Raw genomic sequence first — 21,387 nt, forward strand, 5'->3', positions numbered from 1 at the left:
ATTACTGTGTTTATATATATATATATATATATATATATATATATATATATATTTTTTTTTGGACATATATTAAGATATTATTTCCTCAATGCACTCATAATTTGTATCAATCGTACTTTGTATGACAGATTATTGACATTTTTAATACATGATATTTTTTCTTTTAATCTTTTATTAGTTTGTATCAAACTGATAAGGAAAATGGATGGTGGGAACTAACTTTTTAAAAAAATCTCAAGGCTAATTATGTAACTTGATGAACTATCAGTAAGCTCATAATAGGGCACCAATATTCCATCAAAAAGGTAATGCCAGCCAATGAATCATATTTAGGTTTAAAATTTTCTTGGTGATAACATTCTACTTTTTTAACTTGCCATGTTTTGTACTTCCTTTACAGATTTGAAGAACTAATATGATTCTTCATCAGTTTAAAATTGAGATACCAATAGACAGATCAATCAATACTTTGGCAATGTATGTAAATAAAGAATTGGACTAATTCAGGCACGAAGAAGAGTAAAACTATTTAAACCTTTGAAGTACTGCAATGTCCATTGCCATTTTGTATGTCAAGCAAAATAATTGTTATCATTTAGCTCGGATAGAAGGAATGGTAAGCTTCAATACTTGAAAAAAGTCTTCATAAGAGATCACATTTTATCATCACATGTGATCACATTTTAATATTCCATAAAGCTTAGTTATTGATTGAGTAATTTTGATGTTGTTTTTCATCATCAAAGTGCACATATGATGGCACTACAAAGAAAAAGTATTCCATTTTGTTTAAACGAAGAGTAATCATAGAGTGACTTTTTAAATGCTCCTCAGCTCTTGTATGGAGAAATCACTTTTCCATCTCTGTAGCTTCATATTATACTCTGATAATGATGTTTATTTTGAAACAGGTTGACCAATAATTGATCTGTTTGAAATATTAAAAACATATTTATTTTCATTCATTATTCATTTTGGGAAGTGATCCATTCAGTTATTGAAATTGTTTGAATTATTATCCTTGAAAAATGATGCATTCTTTTTAGAGCACCAAAAATCAGCAAGTAAAAGAGAAGGGATATTATTATGTTACTCCTTTGGTGAAATCCTACTATTATTACCCAAACGATAAAGCTATGGAAAACTTGTCATCATGTGTGCTAAAGTATTTATTGTCAGAAATGGCTGAATTATGTATTTGGGCCTACTCTAGTAATGCATGTAGGTGTTTAAAATAAAGCTCAATTTGTGACTAATTTATAGTGATTCATGGATATAAAAACATCAATTCTGTAAATCATTTGAAGTACATAATATTTTGTATTCAAGCCAAATAGGTAAGGAATCTGTTTTATACTTTAAGAGAAATTGCAAAATGACCCTTGAAAATAATTGATTCAGATATCTGCGACTCTATATAGAAGCAAGCTTATCAAGGCATTAAATATTTTCTTATATTTGTTGATTACAATACACATTTTGTATAGTACACTGGTTTGAAAGTAAGTCTTTTGAAAAAAGTTAATAGTATCAGTATTTGTGAAGCAGAATCATTTTAATGTTACAACTTCTACCTAAAGATGTGATTATGGTGTAGAGTACAGGGGTAGTTTCATGCTAAAATGATTTAAAATGAAGGGTACTCTAGTGCAACATCATCTTATCCTCAGTGGAAAAAATAACTTGCACTCCCATGGATTAGGTAAGAGCACCAAAAGCAGCATTGTCAGCTAAATTATGAGGGTGAAAATTATTAATATTGGAGGAGAATTGTGGAGGATGAAAGGATCAACATAATTTAAGGCCAAGAAGAAACTTGGAAATGCACAATTTTAATTATTTTGAAATGTGATTTTTGAGTTTGGAGAGAGGATATGTTGTCATACACTTAGTGTCTTTCAGGAATATTTATCAAGTGTAAATAAGTGATGAATTAAGAAGGAACATGACTAGGATTTATCAATCCAGAAAAATCTGCTGGGAAAGAAATCCTTGCAAAATGATGGGTTTGTAAAATTAAAGAACTTTGTAGCAAAAGTTGTAATAAGAGACTACTATTAAAAGAAAATTTTATTTCAAGGATGCTTTCAGCAGAGTAGTGAAAAGCTGACAGTATTTTGCCATTATTGTATGGTAGAATCTATGCATTCAAATCTTGAGGTTTAAAAACTGCACTTTAATATAGTTAAAAGATATTGAGGCAATTCCAGAACATTTCTAAAATATAAGGTTTGATTCTGCTCCAATGCATGCAGTACATGTTTATAACATAACTATTTTTATCTAACATTTTATATGGATGATGGGATCATGATTGAAAAAGATATTGAGGCAAAATTAGATACAGGTAAATTGGGTGTGCTAACTCAAAACTTAATCATGACTGAATTTTATATACATACTCGGTATTTATTGTAATTATTAAAAAAGTCTTGAAGAGTTCAGCTTGTTGATATACATGTAATTGCTGTGAATAGGAGATGTATTTTAATATAAAATTAATATAAAGTGTTGGATAATAAGTATGACACAATTATGTTCATAATGTGGTACTTCATTTTTTATCCTCTTTGTGACACAAATTCTTTACCATGATGAGCTAAACCAGCAGTGCATTATGTAAAAGGATCGGCCTTAAGACAAATACTAGTTACGCCTTTTTTGAATTTTAGTGAACTGTAATAGACTCATATAGACTTACAAACAATATAAAGCATGAAGATATCATCCTAGTATGTACATCTCTCCAAGAAATTGAACACACTTTTAATGTATTTTTTTTAATGGCCAAAAACCAATTCATTACAGTAACACCACCTAGGCAGTCTTAAATTTCCAGTATATTTTGTAAAATTTCATTCCTCTGAAAGTTGTTAGTTATGTGGTTTGATTTTTCCTGTAGACCATTTTCCATGCTTAAGGGTGACTGGTGTGAAAAAATATAATGGCTCAAGCAGATATAATTTTATCTCCTTTGAGATTTGGGGCATCTGGAAATTTTGTAGTAGTGTTAGATGTTATCTAATTCAGTGGGTGGTTCAGTGTGTCTGTTGCTTTCAGCAGGATTGAGGTTAAAGCATAGTAAAATGTCCCTGAGGATTTTATTGCTCTTCTTTTTGCCATTGATTTGGAGCTGTTTGTTAATCAGAGGCGAGCCAGGTGATTTAAACTTTAATATTTTTCAACATTATTTGTACAAAGTCTCATGTCGGGCCACCCTCATGGCTCTGGTTACTTGAGTATTGTGTAGAAAGCCTTTGACATGGCCTAATGACGTGGGTCAATTTATTTTAATTAATTTTATGAAAATAAATAAATTTCTAGGATACATTAATTTACATGAACAACTATGTTTCTTATAATTGAATGTTTAGTGCACTTTATTTCAAAATATTAATCAAGCACTCTTCTATCAAATTCAGTGTTGTAGGACTAATCTTCTGAGATATTAGCTTATTCTTTTTCTGCCAAATTTGCCTATTATATTTCATTTTTTGATCCAGCAGAGCATAATCTTGACTTTGCAGGAAAATGCAGAGATGGGGTATCAAAAGAACTGACCTCTCAACAATTGTTGAGGCAAGATATTTTTTGCTCATACGACAAGTATGTCCGCCCAGTTATCCAACATACTTCAAATGTAACAGTTATAATGAAACTGTTTGTCAAGTTTTTTTCTTTGGTGAGATGAGTCATAATATTATGCTAAGTTTTACTTAACTATTTTTGTTTGCAGTATTCTATGTAAGCTGTTATATTTAAGTGTACCCTGAGTACTTGGTGATTAAAATCATATGTGAAGTAAGAGTAGTTAAGATATTTTATTGGTGCATACATCACTGAAGATCATCCATCAAATCAAGGTGGAGAATTTGTGCAGACAATCATCATGTTTTTGTACATTATTATCAATTTTAGGTGATAGCTTTCTTTCTGCTCTTTCACAGCTTTCAGCTCTGAAACAGATACACTTCGCCACCCGTAGTTTCAATGCTACTGAAGTAAAATTCAAACGTATGCAATCAGTGGAAAATGCAAGGATTAGTCCATGCAGCATTTTATGCAAAACATGAGAATTTCTTGTGGTGAAGTATAGTTCTTGAATTATATTTTTATGTCGCTGGTCATGGAACAACAGAAAATATGTTTGCATCAAAATTTTATCCATCTTTAAAGTAGTCATCATCCCAAATCATATTAGTAAAATTTTTTATCTCATTGTATTGCATTTATACAATGACAATAGTTGCATCTGCAATGAAGAAATTGAGTCATCCATAGTATTTGGCCTATTTCAGTGATAATTGATTTTTCAGAACCCCCTGCTTCCTCTGATAAATCAAATGATTATAGGAACATGAAGCTGTCTTTACATATTCCTTATGAAAAAATTCAAAGTTGGATTTATTAGTAAACTTCCATTACTGTTATATATATAGTTATGTTCGTGCCAATCCAAAGAATTGAACTTCTGTCTAAGTTTTTACAGAAATGAACCAAAAAATATTGTACGGTTCTCTATTTGTCCATTCAAATCTCTCTGTCATTTTATTTGTCCATTCAAAATGGGAAAAATGACCTGAAAATGTCATTCATCCTTTCAAATTTCAAAATTCAACTTTATGAAATTACATACTGAGGTTCTATAGAAGTAGGGAAGAAAAGTCGAATATTAATCCTACTAAGTATGTGGGTTTTTGAAAATGTGTGTAGTATTTATCATGATTTCTGAAATGCACGTCACATACACACCCTGTGGTTCTGTAATGAGTTTTATCTTTCTTGGTCAGAAACTATGGGAGGGTAGACATCGGGCATTAAACTTAATTCACTAAGGAACTCTTCTGCTCCACTCCTTCAGGAGAATGCATTAGGGGAACCTGGTTAAAAAAAATTGTTGGCACTTATGCTGCTACTACCTTTGAGAAGAATTTTATTAATGGTTCCATAAGGGAATGGAAATGTGCATGGGGACATGATATCATTAACTTTTTTATTGTTAATTCTTCTGTATCATTGTGACCTCTCCCACCATATCCCACCTCCCTTATTGGAAGAGGTGACTAATTTTGCCCTCACCACCCTCCCTCCGTCCAAGAGTCCAGCATAAGTGGCGCAACCTTAACTTATCATTTTTGTACCTTATCTACTGTTTGAGGATAAAAGTTTGGAAGAGAATAACATGCTGTAACCAGATGGTAAGCTATATTTCCAGCAAGGTTCTGGCTGGCTATGAGCTTTTCCATTCTCCTCTGTGGAGCACTACATTCAGTTAGGAATGAGTACAATTTTTTGATGTAGTTTTACATGATTTTGGATGTCATGGTGCACGGGACTACCAAATGTTATTCACAATTCCTTTATTTTTCTTTAGGATGAAGTGAACAATGTATTGGAGGTTCATTCATGGACGGGAATGGTAATGCTATTACATGCAGTATTTTGATTTTGCTTAGTATATTGATGTATAGCAAACTACATTCTTGATATTTGTAAATGCTCTTATTTTTAGTCTTGGCATGATGCTCACTTGACATGGACCCCTAGTGATTATGGAAATGTAACCTTTCTTCATGTTAGCAGCAAAGATATTTGGTTACCTGACTTTGCTCTATACGACAGGTATGAATTTCCCTCATAATTTTATGAGAATGTGATGAATAAATAGTTTTAAATGCAATGACATTTAATTCAGCATTTTAGAAGGTGTCTGCGATCTCATTACATAAAAATATTGGTAGTCCAAAGTTTTCATGATGTATTCTGCAAATTAGTTTTTTCATTAATTGTAATGTTAGTTATTCATATAAAATACATTTTGACCAATATTCTGTTGGCTATTGGTTTTATAAATTCTGGTATTGTGTGAAAAATAATTTTAGAGTTAATTATGTTTCCAAACATAACTTACTACCTTTATGGAGAGACTGTATTTGTTATAGGCTGTATCTGATATAGGTTTAACATTTTAATTTATTATTTATTGTTTCAGTGGGGATCTGAGTCAAAATACAGCTTTTAAACGTACTACGTGTTTAGTTTACCCACAGGGAACGGTGTTATGCGTTCCTATTACCAAATGGCCAGTTCATTGTAGGCCAAATCTCAGACAATGGCCATTTGATTCGCACGAATGCACTATGAAGATTGGATCATGGACTCATGTTGGGGAGATGATTGACATCACATTGAAGGATGGAGGGGTTAGTATCTGTTAGAATTGTTAATAATCATTTTTTTATCCATTTATGAAATAACATCAGCATATTAATGTTGTCAGTACAAAATGCAATAAAAAATACAAACACAGGGTACATGTTAAAAGAAAATTGCTATTGATTAAAATTTGATTCTTGAGAAATCCAGATCAAAATATTCATCCCGAGAATTTAGAGGTCTAATAATGAGCCATGTCTCAATGATTTTAAATGCTCTGCTGGTAAAATGTAATAGTATTTTGAACATCTACTCTCAGATTCATAAGTACTTGCTAGCCTAATTTTTGGAATATCAAAGCTATATTTAGCCCTGATATTGTGATTATGTGTAGAGTATACAATGTTTTCCTTCACATACAATAAAGAGTAAAATTGATACAAACTGTACACTGTTATCTTCATTAGATCAACAAAGAGACTAGTCAAGAGCACCTTTTCTGAATGAATAATAACAGTGTCCAAGACAAGACCCCAGAGACGAATGCCATTTATATGAGATTAGAGTGGAAAGTGCATTAAAATTAAAGGTATAATTATGAAAGCTAACAGATACTTACAAGGTGAGATCAAAAAAAGACCGGAATGATTTTATTCTGTGCAAACCGTCCAATGGATCAAAACGAGACACGGTGCGCCATCTAGCGACACATCTGACGACTAAAATGAGGGGTGTTGCGTTTCTTTACGTCGAGTCGTTACGTAGCATCAATGGTAATTGTCTGAACCTGTTCATCACTGTGTGCAACGTCAGCAATGAAAGAGCTAGAGGAACAGCATGGAATTTTGTTTCCAATATGGCCAAAGTGCTATGGAGACATTTGAAATGATTCAGCAAGCCTTGGTCAATGGAACTCTTAGTCGGAGCCAGTGTTTTGAGTGGTACAGTCGTTTTAAATTGGGCAGAACCTCTACAGTTGAGGATTTGTGAATGAGGCGGCCTTCCACTTCGACAGACCCCAACCATGTCAATTTGGTGCTGGCAAATCACTGTTTAACTGCTAGGGAGATAGCTGAGGAAGTGAATTTTAGTTTTGGGTCCTGTCAGACAATTTTAACATATTTTGAGCATGACGCTCGTCGTATGAAAATTTGTCCCGTGGGTGCTGACTGATGAACAGAGACAAAAACGTGTGGACATTTATCAGGAACTCCTGGATTGAGCCATTGCCAACCCAGAGTTTCTTAAAACCTTCTTTTTATTTCTTAAGTTAAAATCAACCTTGAGAGGGTGCCGATTCAACTCTATTGCGGACATTAAAACTAATTGTACAGTGGAACTGAAGAGGATCCCTAAGGCAGCTTACCCGGCAGGGTTCAAGAGCTGGAAGAAACATTGGCAAAGGTGTGTCGTCAGCTAAGGCATGTACTTCGAGGGCGACAAGTTCAATTAAGCTGTATCCGTCGAAATAAACAAGTTATAAAATCAGTCCTGTCTTTTTTTGATCACACCTTGTAGTTCAGTTACAATTAATGACTGTTAACATAGTAGTTTTTTGTGAGTAATTAATAAAATTACAAAGATATTAGCGTAATAGTACCAGTTGGACAAGTGGAATATTTTTTATTTTCATAATTGCAAGAAACATATTAATTATTTTAAATATGCTATACTAAGTGCTTTTTCCTGTTTTATGATAATAATGATTGGGTTTAGTGAGTACTGATTTTTGACTATGCTTAAAAATAGATTTCAATTGGTTCTGCATGGGAATCAAAATTTTTAAACATCCATGTAAAAATATGGGTTTTTGGACTCTTGAATATATTTTAGATGATAAGCAAAATGCCTGTCTTCATGTATTAAGACATCTGTGCGTTCTAATTAGATTTCTTATTTGAGTTATTTGGTGAATATCCAACATTAATGCTTTTTAATTTAATGTTAAATACATATTCACATATTAATAGTTGTTTCAATGGGCACTTAAAATAAGCCTTCATTTTTCCAAATCTAGTGTGTACATTTGATCTCTTTCATTCCTAAATGACCTGAGAATTCTAATTGAATGCACATTTACTAAATTAAAATTAGTTCTGAGGGTAGAAAAAGAAACTTTGCACTTCCACGTAAAGATTTAATACTTCACACGACCGTGGTTTCGATGCCGCAGCGCATCACCATCAGGTGAAATAAAAATTAGGTTGCCAATATGTAACCCTTGCCTAGAATAGGGAATCAAACTACATTTGTTTGCTTATGTTACTCATTCATTGGCAATCGATAACCCATTGATTGTGTGCTTGGAAAATTCATAGAATTATCCAGTATTCAGACTTAATGATATCCTTTATAAAATTAAAGGGGACTAGAAACACAATAGGCTCCATCACCAGTAATTATCTGGATTCATTATTTTATTGTTTCCATATGCTATGAATGAATGAAATACATTATTGAATTGGTTTCTTGTAACTGTCTGAAAGTGTTTTAACATGAGACTATTGGGTAACCACTGTGTGCTATCACTTTGGCGGGTATCCCACGGAAGTCAGGGCCACCTGACATACTGCAGATAGCCACCTCACTGATATCTAGAAGTTGAATTAACTGCTATTTGTTTAGCTGTTATAACCTTCAATACCCCTGGCTTGAGTGACTTGGAGCCATCACTATTACTCTCAACATACATTTCTCAGATTTATTGGTTGTACAAGTGCTGCTATCATGTTACTGTGTTAATCAGTGTGAAGAAAAAATCTAGTATTGACTTAGTGCTTAGATAAGACCTGATGCTTCCTACACAGCATAAGTGTCGTATACTACTGAAGATTGTATTCAAAATTTGCCAAACTTATAATTTGGGGCATCCATAAATTTTCTTGAATATTACAAATACCTATAAATGGTCATTACTCCATATGCAACTTATACTATAGAGCTCTTTTCACTTGTGCAAAATAATATTTGAATCATTTATAATAGTATGTATGTAGTATAGTATTTTGAAGCATCCATTTTCATTAATGATTCTAACATAGGTCTGTCCATATTTCTTTTAGCTCAGCCGATATTCTAAGAAATTAAGTTATTATTGTAATACTCTGAAATTTAATTTTTCAAATTTTAGGAGAATCTTGTTAATGGTAATATCTATCAGGATCTTTCACCACCCTAAAATGTTGAACTGTGGAAAATGGGATTGTGCTCTTTAGTGATAATGTCTCTGAATAATTTTCCTTTTTACTATCTGACCTTTATCCATGGTGATAGTAGACATGTACCACTCAGGATTTAAGTTATTTCCCATTAATTTTGTGAGAGAGTTAGTCTGATTAAGTAATTAAATGGTTCGTAGGTCAGCTTTGCTAACATATTTTTGTAAAAGATTATAACATTGCTTTGCTTCCTATTGTTCAATTTTAAATACTCTATTGAAATGTAATGAAATAATTGACTTTGTAATTCCACACACTTTTTACAAAGTCAATCATTTAATTACATTTCAATATGTTATGCGAATTCCATAAAGTTACGCCTGAGACAACAATTTTTTTTAAATACTCTAATTTATATAATTTAGTGATACCCATTATTAATGTAATTCCCTGCAAAAATATTTAATTTCAGCATCCATTGCATTATTGTTTTACAATAAAAACTTTTTGGAATCAGGTGGATCTGGATGACTTCCAGGGGAGTCGAGAGTGGGAACTCAAGAATGTGACTGCTATAAAAAATGTTGCTACTTATGATTGCTGTCCCAATGCAACATATCCATCAGTAACATACAAGTTTATCATTAAAAGACATGCCAGTGCTTATGCAGCTACTGTGACAGTTCCTTCCTTAAGTAAGTACATATTAACTACCTGTATCTAGTTCTGCTATTTTTAGTATTAATTATTCTGTAGGTTTTGGATTTTTTAATTTCCTGTAATACCATGGATGTACAGTCAACCCATATATAAAGGCAAAGTAGTACATGGCAAAGAAGTTTTACCCATGGATTGTAAGATGAGACATTTATATAACTAGAAATTAAGTTTTATTACAGTTTATGTTACATTACAGTACCATTTAGCACCTATAGATATAAATTTTATTCTTACATTAATGAGGTATATGATTCACAGTAGAGATAAGTAGCTGAGACCATTACATTTTCTTGTTGGGAAAGGCCAACTCATTGCAGTGGTAATGAGGTACAGGTATGTCCCAAGTATTATTGAAGGTATTTTCTGTCTCCCATCACTTGATTGTGGTACAATGGCTAACTGAATCCATATGAAGTGTTTCACTCAAAGCACCATAAGGTATGCTTTGTCTGCATATTACATGTTCTTTAATATTCAGAAATGACTTTGACCAACTAAGTACCTTATCCTTCATACCTGTATTAGCAAATATATTTAATAGTATTTCATGGAAGAGAATATAATTTCAATTCTTTGGCCAAGAGATGGTATTAGGGAGCTGTTTCGCCCACCAAAGGAGAAATAGACAACACACACAAGAGGAAAGGATAGTAGTATAGCAATCATACAACATCATAAAGGACAAGAACAGTGCGTTTCGTGGCACGCATAGCCAGAAGAAGTGAAACACACTGTTCCTATCCCTTATGATGTTCTATGATTGCTATACTATTATCATTTCCTCTTGTGTGTGTTGTCTATTTCTCCTTTGGTGAGTGAAACAGCTCCCTAATGCCATCTTTTGGCCAAAGAATCAGGGCACTTGGTTGCATAAAGCATTGCAGATCTCAGTGTAAATTACATTTCCTGGCTAGCTCAAGTGGTTAAGAGCCTCCGCCCGGCAAGTGGAAAGATCAGGAGTTCAAGTCCCGGTCTAGGAAATATTTTTACACTCATGATCTGCCTGATCCCACCTTCCCCACTTCTCCTATGTTCGTCCATTATATGTGTTCCTATCCCTTTTCCTTATATCTATTTCTATGAAAATGAGTATATATATGAGTATATTGCATTTATGAGTATATTGAAGAAAATGCGAATAGATTGGAGGGACAGGAGGCTAATCGCAACCTGTACATGTCTCAGACTGCTCAGGTGCAAGTACCTTACACCTCTTCATAAAACTGCCCAGTCCAGATGGGCAGTTTTAGGAAGAGGTGTAAGGCAGGGTTGCCCATTATCACTGTTGTTTTTCAATGTATGTGTGGATGAAATGATTAAAGAGGCATGGGCAGAACTGGAGGTAGGAATAAAAGTCGGCGGGGAATGAATGACTTAATTAATTGCTTAATTGACTTAATAAATAGCTTAATTATAACTAGCCCCTTGTTTAAGCACTACAGTGGACATTTGTATACATGGAATATGCTTGGAGATATCAGCTAGACCATATTATGGTTAGGCATAGATTTAGGAATAATGCGATCGATGGAGAATCGAGATGGTGAAGTGGCAAATGTACTGGTTCCCCTCCCCGGGCATTCAGGTTAGAATCCCTATTGTGGCAGGATTTTTTTTAGTGATATCCCCATCCCTACTTGGAGTGCTTTATGAAGAACACTTATGAGTACCCTATCAATTGGATGAGATGTTAAATTGTGGCCCCTTGGTCTCTTTCGTTAAGAATAGACTAATGCCAATGCCAGGTTCTCTCCACCCTTCCTCTCTATCCTGAACATCCTGCCATTACCAAATTACCCACCTTTCCCTAATAGCATTAATGACCTCAGCTATTGGTCAGCTCCCTTAATGGTTCTACCACTATGAAGTGTAATGTTAAATTTAAAGAATATGTGAGGGTAGGAGTTAAAGAAAGTGGAGGCTAGAAAACTGTAACTGGGGTGAAAATGAATGAGTATCAGGAGCCAGTTGATACAATTCTAAGGGAGAATAAGGAAAAAGATATGGTTGAAGAAAGATAAGGATCTCTCACAAGGGATGAATAAGGTGATGAATGAAGAAGTACCAACAGCAAATAGAAAAGGGTTAGGCAATACAGGAAGACAGAGGAACTATCAAGATGTAAGAATGGAAATTGTTTGCACATATTAGGGCTACAATATGGAAAGTATTAATTTATGCTGATATGGTTTCCAATATGGAATTAATACTGACAGAAGCTAAATAATAGAGATAATAGGTGAATTAGTTTGTTTATAAAAAGGGAGTATGATTTTGATTAGGATTGTTCGGGACTGGGAAAACATGACTGCGAGGTAGAAAGGCACTAAAGGAAAAGAAGTTGAAGAATGTCATGGGAATAGGTAAATTGCCAGCAGAATATTTGAAAATACTCAAGAATATTAGCAAATGGGAAAGAAAGAGTTTTCATGAGGTCATTTGCAGCATTTATGAGGGAAGAATTTGGTAGAAAGACTGTTAGATAAATATTTTAACAACATTGATACTAATCCCTAAAAACGGAAGTGTATTAATAATAATAATAATAATAATAATTTTATTGGACATTAAACAAAATAGTTTTGCAATAGTCTTCGTCATAGAGATACATAGTTTAGAGATTATGGTTACATAAACACATATTACAAATCAAATATTACATATTACAGTCAAAATACATTTGGTGAGACAAATGATTGTATGTCTATCATGGACCACACAATTTTTTAATCAAAAAACTCATTTACTGAGTAGAATGCTTTTTTAGTCAGCCAGTTCCGGATAACTTTCTTAAACTTGGGCACACTCACAACTTTAGCCTCAGAGGGCAATCTATTAAACAAACGAATTTTTAGAATATTGAAAGAATTGCTGTTCTTGGCTAATCTGCAATAGGGAATGTCTAGTGTATCGCTGTTCCTTGTATTATGAGAATGGAAGTTAGACCTTTTCTCGAAAGAGCTAAGGTTTTCCTTGACATTACATAGGCATTTATAGATATACAGACTATGCAGAGTCATGATGCCCAAATTACAGAACAGAGGTTTACAATGTTCTCTTGGGGGTGAAAAGGAAATAATTCTGACTGCCTTTTTTTGCATCTTAAATAACATATTTGTGGAAGGTGAGTGGCCCCAAAGTACAATACCATAGTCAATGTGGCAATGAAATAAAGCATAGTATACCTGAATAAGGAACTCTTTTGGAATAATATATTTGAGTTTACGTAACATATACACAGCCTTTGACAATTTTCCAAGTGTGCCCAGTATGTGAGGCTCCCAAGTCAATTTTTGGTCGAGTTCGAAACCAAGTAATTTAATGGTACTCGGGGGATTAGATATGGTACTTAGTGAGAAGACCAGGGACTGAGTTTTATCATTATTTAGAACCAGACCGTTTGCAGAAAACCAGTTTGATGCTTCTGATAAACACCAATTGGTTATAGTACTAGAATTAACATTCTTAGACTCGTGAACAAAAGTGGTATCATCAGCATAGAGTATGGACTTGCAGGAGACATTTGACGGTAGGTCATTAATTAAAATAAGGAATAAAAGAGGGCCAAGGACTGATCCTTGAGGAACTCCATAGACTAATTTCAGGGGTGAGGAAAGATTGTTATTAGTGCAAACACATTAGTATGTGAAGACTTCTAAATTTGATTTCAAATTCAGAATAGGCAATGGTATGTGAAGCAGTTTACCTATTTTGGTAGTATTATGTATGAGGAGCAGTGGTGACCTTAAAGGAAGTTATGTTTAGTAGACAGAGAGAAATTTACTTAGAGGCAGAAGTTAATGATAGGCTGCTCAAGTAAAGATTTTTAGGAAAGGCTAATGAAAACTTTAATACAGAAAGTGGTTTTTTATGGTTCAGAAACTTGGTCATTGAGGCAGAGATTGTGGACCTTTTGAGATGTGGGTCCAGAGAAGAATGGACAAAACGATAATTGCCAGGAAGGAAAACAAACCAAAGTATCCATTGTTGAAATAGAAAGAAAGACTCGTACTTTTCCACAGATTTTATTATACGGCACGACGCGTTTCACCGACTTGCGGCATCATCAGGTACCTGATGATGCCGCAAGTCGGTGAAACGCGTCGTGCCGTATAATAAAATCTGTGGAAAAGTACGAGTCTTTCTTTCTATTTCAACAATGGATATCAATTACTTCCACGAAGTGAAGCCTGAAACAATAGAACAAACCAAAGTGTTAGGCATTATGGGAGAAGGTAGATGGCTGTTGGTATAAATTTGAAGAAGGTATGGCAAGTGGATGCAGGAGATATTGAGAGGAAATGGGCACTGAAGACAGTAATAGTGGGGAGAATGTTGGTAAAATGATGTTGAGGGGAGAAAAGAATTGTTTTTGGATGGGAACAAGGGGGCTAGGAAAGTCAATTTGGCTGAAGAACAAGACATTTTAATATGTATTGTGGGGTTTAAGGTCATTTCTTGTCATGTTTGTCATGAGCATCACAGAAGCCAGTGACTGGAGGCCCATTGAAAATCTACTTTAACCTGGTATACTACTGTTAGTAATAGAAAGGATATTTTGTGTCATATTAGTTAGGATTTAGGAATACTATGGATAGTATTTAGTTCCTGGGTCCTTCTAACTCCTACTCTAACCAGGTACAATACTAATAATAATAATACAAATTAGTGATTAATAAAACATATATTCAAGGCTGGTTGGAGTTTTTTAATTTTTGGTGTTTTTCTAACAGTTTTGACAGCAATGACACTATCATCCTTCTGGCTGGATCCTGAGCCACCTCATCGTTTGGCAATGTGCTCAATATCAATCCTATGTCACTGTCTATATCTGCAATATTTGGGAGTAAAACTTCCATCAAATGGTGATATGACTCCAGTTATAGGTAAGCATTTTACTGATACTGTAACCCAAAGCTGACCATATTTTGATGCCTACATATGTGATTCCTTGGCACTAATGGCTACCTGTGAGTCATTTACTTAATTTTCATCTCTTTCTGTGTGATCCTTCCTTGAAGATTGTTGACAACTGTTAACTATGATTTTCATTCATTCAGAAACTGAATTTATTCCTAATGATACTTTCCTTGAATGATGTATTTGTTGTAATGTGGTAGTCCCAATAATTGATATCCATAGTATCTTTGATAGGAAGGCCTATTGCGTGCATTTAAAAGTTGTCCATTCCCATCTGATAATTGTTCTATAATATTCATTTCAACCCATTTTCTACTTCTTTTCTTATGTTATATTGCAGTGGTTTGAATGTTGGTGCTCAACTTTTCCTATGAATATGCACTGATGTTTTCTAATATCTCCTAATATTTGTTGTATTTATGACTTTCAAAGTTTGTTGCGTGTTATAAAGTGGTTTTGTGGTCTTCACATGCATGTTTTTGGTTAGTGTCTTTGAAACTTCAAGAAGCCATCATTTGACGAATAAAAATTGCAAGTAACTATTGCAAGACTTTGACATTCCATAAAAAATCTTAGCCTGAACTTGGATTGCTTTAACTTTGAAACATCCTTGTATTTTGCAGTTCTTTTCTTCCGGAATTCGATTATAATTTGTGTTGCTGCCTTGGTACTAAGTGTTATTCAGCTGAGGTTGTCTTCACCATTGGTGTCTCCAGATTATGGTTCTGATTCAGCCCCATTATGGCTAACCAGATTATTGGGAATGGCCTTAGATCAAGAGATAGGACGTATCATATTTCTTGGTCGGGTGAACTCAATGGTAAGAATCATGTTATAATTTTTTATTATTTATTCTTATCAGATATTTTTTAAAGATGTGGTAGTCGAGGGGATAGGGTGTTGGAATACTGCCTTGAGAGCCCAGGTTCAATTCTCAGGCATGCTTATGGGCACCTTCAGCTTTGCCCACGCTGTGTGATTTTTTGGGTACCAGATCTTCCTAGGAAACCATAGGCGGCACAGGGATGGGAACCTGTATGTTAAGTTATTTCTTGATCATTTTGACGGAATTCAACTCCGTCTTAATCGGAAGAAATAGTGAAGACGGAGTTGAATTCCATCAAAATGATCAAGAAATAACGTGTGAGTGATCTTTTTATTTGTTCTTATATTGTTTGTTGCTGTCAAAGTTTGCTATTCCTTTCTGTGTTACTTTGATGAAATCATATATGCGTTGTCCTTTCATGGGCCTCTACAGTTTCGGGAACAAGAAAAAGTCACTGGGGGCCAGATCTGGGGAATACAGTGGCGTGGCATCATTAGTTTGTTGTTTTTGGCTAAAACTTTGCACACCAGTAACAGTGTGTGAGCAGGGGCTTTGTCATGGTGTAAAAGACAATTTTTGTTCTTCCACAAATCCAGGTGTTTGTGGCGGATTGATTTGCGAAAATTGCATATAACTGCAGGTAATATTCCTTATTTACCATTCTACCCTGTGGCAAGAGCTCATGATGCACCATGCCCCTGTAATCGAAGAAAACTGTAAGCATAACTTTCACATTCAACCGAACTTGGTGTGCTTTTTTCGGTCTTGACTCGTGCTGCAGCTTCCATTGGGATGAATGAGCTTTAGTTTCCACGTCATAACCATGAACCCATGATTCGCCACCAGTTGTGACCCTCTGGAGCAAATTTGGGTCATCGAGGACAGAGTCCAACGCAAGTCCATTAGCAATGTTAATGCGTTGCTGTTTTTGGTCAAAATTGAGCAATTTTGGTATGAATTTCACGGCGACCCGTGTCATGCCCCTATTATTGGTAAAAATTGAATGGTACAAGCCAATCGATATGTTTAGGTCGTCAGTAACTTCTCTAACAATGATTTGACGATTGGCCAATACTATTTTCTTCACTTCATCAATGTTTTCGTCTGTTGTTGACGTGCTTGGGCATCTGGCCCGCTCATCGTCGATCACATCTTCTCGGCCCTCTGAGAACATTTTGTACCACCGTTATAAATGTTGCTGCAGTCCAAGGTAGCTTCTCCATATGCCACAGGCAACATTCGGAATGCATCGGCATGCTTAATTTTGTTTTTCACTCAAAATTTGATACAGATTATTTGAACCATTTTTTGGAATAGGCAAAAATCGAATATAAGCCAAAACACATCCCAGAAAAACAGCTGTCAACAATTACTGGAACATTCCAAATGGCCAAACTTTTTGGTATAAGGGAGAGACATAAGTACTGTACATTACACCACAAAAAAATCATAAATTAAATATATATATATATACGAGGGTCATCCGGAAAGTAGTACCCGTTCGTGCCGCATGAAGTGCTGACGACGCGAGTAGCCGCTGGACGAGGTCAGATAGCTTCAGTGGCTTGTCTGCCTTCTCTGAGCCAAGTTGCGTGACGCTAGCATTGCCTGTGTTGTTTCTGTGATTGTTTACAATGTTTAAAAAAATTGAGAACGCCGCCAGTTGTGAAGTGAGGGCAGTGATTAAATTCCTCAATGCAAGAAACGTTCGCCCATGTGATATTCATCGCCAATTAAAGGAGGTGTATGGAGACAATGTAATGGACGAGTCGTCTGTTCGGCGGTGGTGTCACAACTTCAACATGGGGAGGGGGAACACACACGACGATGAGCGTTCGGAGAGACCGTCTGTCATTACAGACCAACTGGTGAGCTCAGTTGACGAATTCCTGAGGAACGATCGGCGCGTCACAATTGATGACATCTGTGAGCATTTTCCCAATGTTTCTCGAACAATTGTTCATGAAATTGTTAAACACCATCTGCATTATGCAAAAATTTGTGCAAGATGGGTCCCTCGCGTATCTCAATGAGCTGGCGGCGAAGGACTATGCAGCAGGAATACAGAAACTTGTCACACGTTATGACAAATGCCTTAATTTGCTTGGAGATTATGTTGAGAAGTAGTTTAAAGTATCCTCTTTCAAATAAATTTTTTTATGTTTGTTAATATTTACTTTTGTGTCTTTATTTCACGAACGGGTACTACTTTCCGGATGACCCTCGTACGTAACCCGTGGTGATTCAAAATTCTCAATACTTTTTGGACAGACCCCATATATATACACATACATGTACTTCCTCTTCTGGTAGACATTCCCCATAGCTCATCACTTGTTAGATGCAGTCCTTTTAATCATTTTATTCATTGTATTTTACCTACAAACATGGAAATTCATCTTTCAGTTTCATTTTAGAAATTACCTCTTTTTAGAAATTGCCAATGGATGCTGTTGAAATTAGTCCATCCTTTTAAGATCAAAATGTTCAGGGGGTTGAAATTTGGAATGGATTGAATTTTGCTTATTTTATATGAAAAGGGTTATAAACTGTCATTTTATCCATTTTCAGAACCCACTGGCGAAATGTGATGTGGCTGCTCTCATTGAAAATGGAACAGATGTGAATGAGGCACATGGAAAAATTCATAATGAGTGGATCATTTTGGTGGCTGTCATTGATCATTTGGCCTTTTTCATGGTCCTGTTGACTTATATAGTGCTGCTTATAGATCTTATTCCTGTTGATTAGTCAAAAAGTAAGCAAGTCAAGCTCCCTGCCAACTTCTTCAATACACATAGTCGTTGGAACGTATTAACCACTTAAGGGAATGAAGGACACAAAAGTATGTTCTCCGTATCCTTGTGTTAAATGAGGTGACTGCACCTATGCATCCCATCAGTTCTTGTTTCTTAATTTGCTTCTTGCATCTAGGGACTTCAATTTACTTCCAGTGTTTTATTTTGTCCTCTTTCTAGCTAACGAAGGTGCTGTACTCCATGATATATTTGATCTTTGTGGCTAGTAGTGAAAATGTTAACTGATTTAACTAAATGGCCATTCTTTTGTCAGAATGAACTGAAACAATGCATGCATAACTTTATATTGAAAATCATTAACAGAATATGTAAGTTCCTTATCAGAATGTGCCAATTTATTTTTCTCCCACCAAAATCCTTTTGCCATGAATGCAAAGTCACCAATGCACCTTATGTGTTAGTTTTTCATCTTGAAATGCGTCTTTTACCAAAATACCTACCATGAACCTTGGTGAATTAGTAAGATTGTGGGAAAAAGTTAATTTCATCACACAAACAAATTAAGTTATCAAAAAATATAAACCCTCCATATTACTTCTGTGTTGATAGACTGGTCAATGCTTAATTATGATAAAGTTCTAAGAGTTGAAATGAAGTCTCAAATTGTCATTGCCTGTTAAGTGATAACATTTATGACTGATATTTATTTATCTTTATTTTGAATTTTGAGAAGCCTCCTCTAAAATGATTTTAATGTTTCCTTGAGTGCTGACTGAGATAAAATCTGCCAGTGCAGGAATCCTGTATTTAATTACCCGTGTTTGTGCAAATATATTTCTCAGATTTTGAAATTATATTTGAAATATTTTTATTCCTTTTTGTCCATAATGAACCAAAATACATGTGGTGTATTTATTTGACAGAGTCTTAGTAAAATTTGAAAAAAATGCCATCTTGGTGAAGAAAGGAAAGAAATGTATATGATATTGTGGCTGCTTTTAGTCTGGTAATAATTGATAATTGCCTATGTTACTCTGAGGTACATTTGGAACAAATTGTATTGTTCTGGAAAAAACTCACCTACAAAAACAAAGATGTAGATTTTTAGAATTATATATATAAAATCCTCGAAATGGAACACTCTTCGGTGACGCACAAATATATAAAAACACAGATGTAGATTTTTAGAACATAGAGACTCAAAGAAATGCCACTTACAATATGTTATTTGACGTTTCGACGGCTCGGCTGTCGTCATCAGAACCAGATTCTGAAGACGACAGCCAAGCCGTCGAAACGTCAAATAACATATTGTGAATGTCCTTTCTTTGTGTCTCTATATTCTAAAAATCTACATCTGTGTTCATATATATATATATATATATATATATATATATATATATATATATATGTATGTATGTATATATATATATATATATATATATATATATATATATATATATATATATATATATATATATATATGTATGTATGTATGTATATATATATTATATATGTATATATATATATATATATATGTATATATATATATATATATATATATATATATATATATATATATATATATATATATATGTATATATATATATATATATATATATATATATATATATATATATGTATATGTATATATATGTATGTGTATATATATATATATATATAATTTACACACACACACATACATAAATACATATACACATATATGCATATGTGTGTGTGTATGTATTCTGGAACACTTTCTCAGCTCTGTTATATGTTTAATTTTGTATATAAGTGTCTAGCTGTGTATGGGTGAAGCTAACCTATAACCGGTGGATGGTTTCGATCTTGCCTCCATCAACTGCCATAATACACATAAATATGGAGGAGTTTATGTATTTTTATCCAAGGACTTACAGTGAATGCACATCAACATATAACAGTACTGTATCAAACTGCATTTTGAAGTCACAGCTGTGTTAGTGCATGATCATAATTTAATTGTACTCTCTATTGTCAGCCACTGTATGATTTCTGTTAAGTTCAAAGTTAGGGAAAGTGCCCTAAAATGTATTTGTGAATACAAACAATTACACGTGGATGATCTTAAAAATATATATATAATGCTGAAAAAGGATTAGCACCTGTGTTCTAAAAGCAAATGTTAATGCTAACAGACTTAATTAACTCTGCTTCTAATAAATGGAAGGCTGCCTTGACTGTAATCAAGAGTTAAACACATACAACAAGAAATTATACCTCTGTCCCTACTTCAGGTATTCTGTAACTTCAGTACCCCAAACTTTGGTATTATGGCTTCCAAGACATGCGACTTAAATTCATGATATCTTACATAATCAACTGAAATTCAGATAATCTAAATAAATGGCAGCAATCTAATTTCTTACTCATTGATTCATGGGGTATTATGAAGTTCAGTTCTTGCTCCCCTCCTGTTTTTATTATTAATTAAAACCTGCCATACAACCTCTTTGTAGACAGCATCATATATGCAGATGACACTTCTCTGATTCAGAAATATAACAACCCCAGGGATTTAAAATCTCTTACAGCACATACTCTATCAGAAATAAATTACTGGCTAATTGCCAACAATCACCTAAATAATTGTGAAACCCAGCATTTTATGTGGGTTCTTGAAAGTTTTGATGAAAATAGTGATGCTTAAAGTTATTAGGTTTTAATATTAATGGGAAATTAACTTGGAATTCTCATGTGCTCCATGCATGCAAAAAAAAACTCCCCAGTGCCTTGTATTGGCTTAGGAAACATCAAATGTGTGAGTGAAAATGTCATGAAAATAGATGACTTTATCTTTTCTAAGAGC

The 21,387-nt window shown here is 34.2% G+C and overlaps 1 protein-coding gene across 1 annotated transcript; it reads left to right on the top strand.

The window, feature by feature from the left end:
- The first annotated feature begins 519 nt into the window (after positions 1–519).
- On the top strand, positions 520–19,351 carry LOC139700111 (neuronal acetylcholine receptor subunit alpha-2-like). Its single transcript, XM_071598674.1, has 9 exons — positions 520–616; positions 3,528–3,682; positions 5,375–5,419; positions 5,513–5,622; positions 5,993–6,203; positions 9,832–10,009; positions 14,768–14,920; positions 15,578–15,774; positions 18,352–19,351. Exons 2-9 carry the CDS (start codon positions 3,653–3,655, stop codon positions 18,529–18,531), a joined length of 1,104 nt encoding a protein of 367 aa, XP_071454775.1. The 5' UTR covers positions 520–616; positions 3,528–3,652; the 3' UTR covers positions 18,532–19,351.
- The last annotated feature ends 2,036 nt before the right edge of the window (positions 19,352–21,387 follow it).

Source organism: Hetaerina americana, unplaced genomic scaffold (genome assembly GCF_022747635.1).
Source record: "Hetaerina americana unplaced genomic scaffold, ioHetAmer1.1.p SCAF_1, whole genome shotgun sequence".
Classification (NCBI taxonomy): Eukaryota; Metazoa; Arthropoda; class Insecta; order Odonata; family Calopterygidae; genus Hetaerina; species Hetaerina americana.

What these genes read in the sequence shown, in the direction of transcription:
- LOC139700111 (XM_071598674.1), top strand. Translation starts at nt 3,653, where the DNA reads ATGAAACTGTTTGTCAAGTTTTTTTCTTTG. An exon ending in GACTTTGCTCTATACGACAG is followed by an intron (nt 5,623 to 5,992) that starts GTATGAATTTCC and finishes TTATTGTTTCAG; the next exon opens with TGGGGATCTGAGTCAAAATA. An exon ending in TCACATTGAAGGATGGAGGG is followed by an intron (nt 6,204 to 9,831) that starts GTTAGTATCTGT and finishes TTTTGGAATCAG; the next exon opens with GTGGATCTGGATGACTTCCA.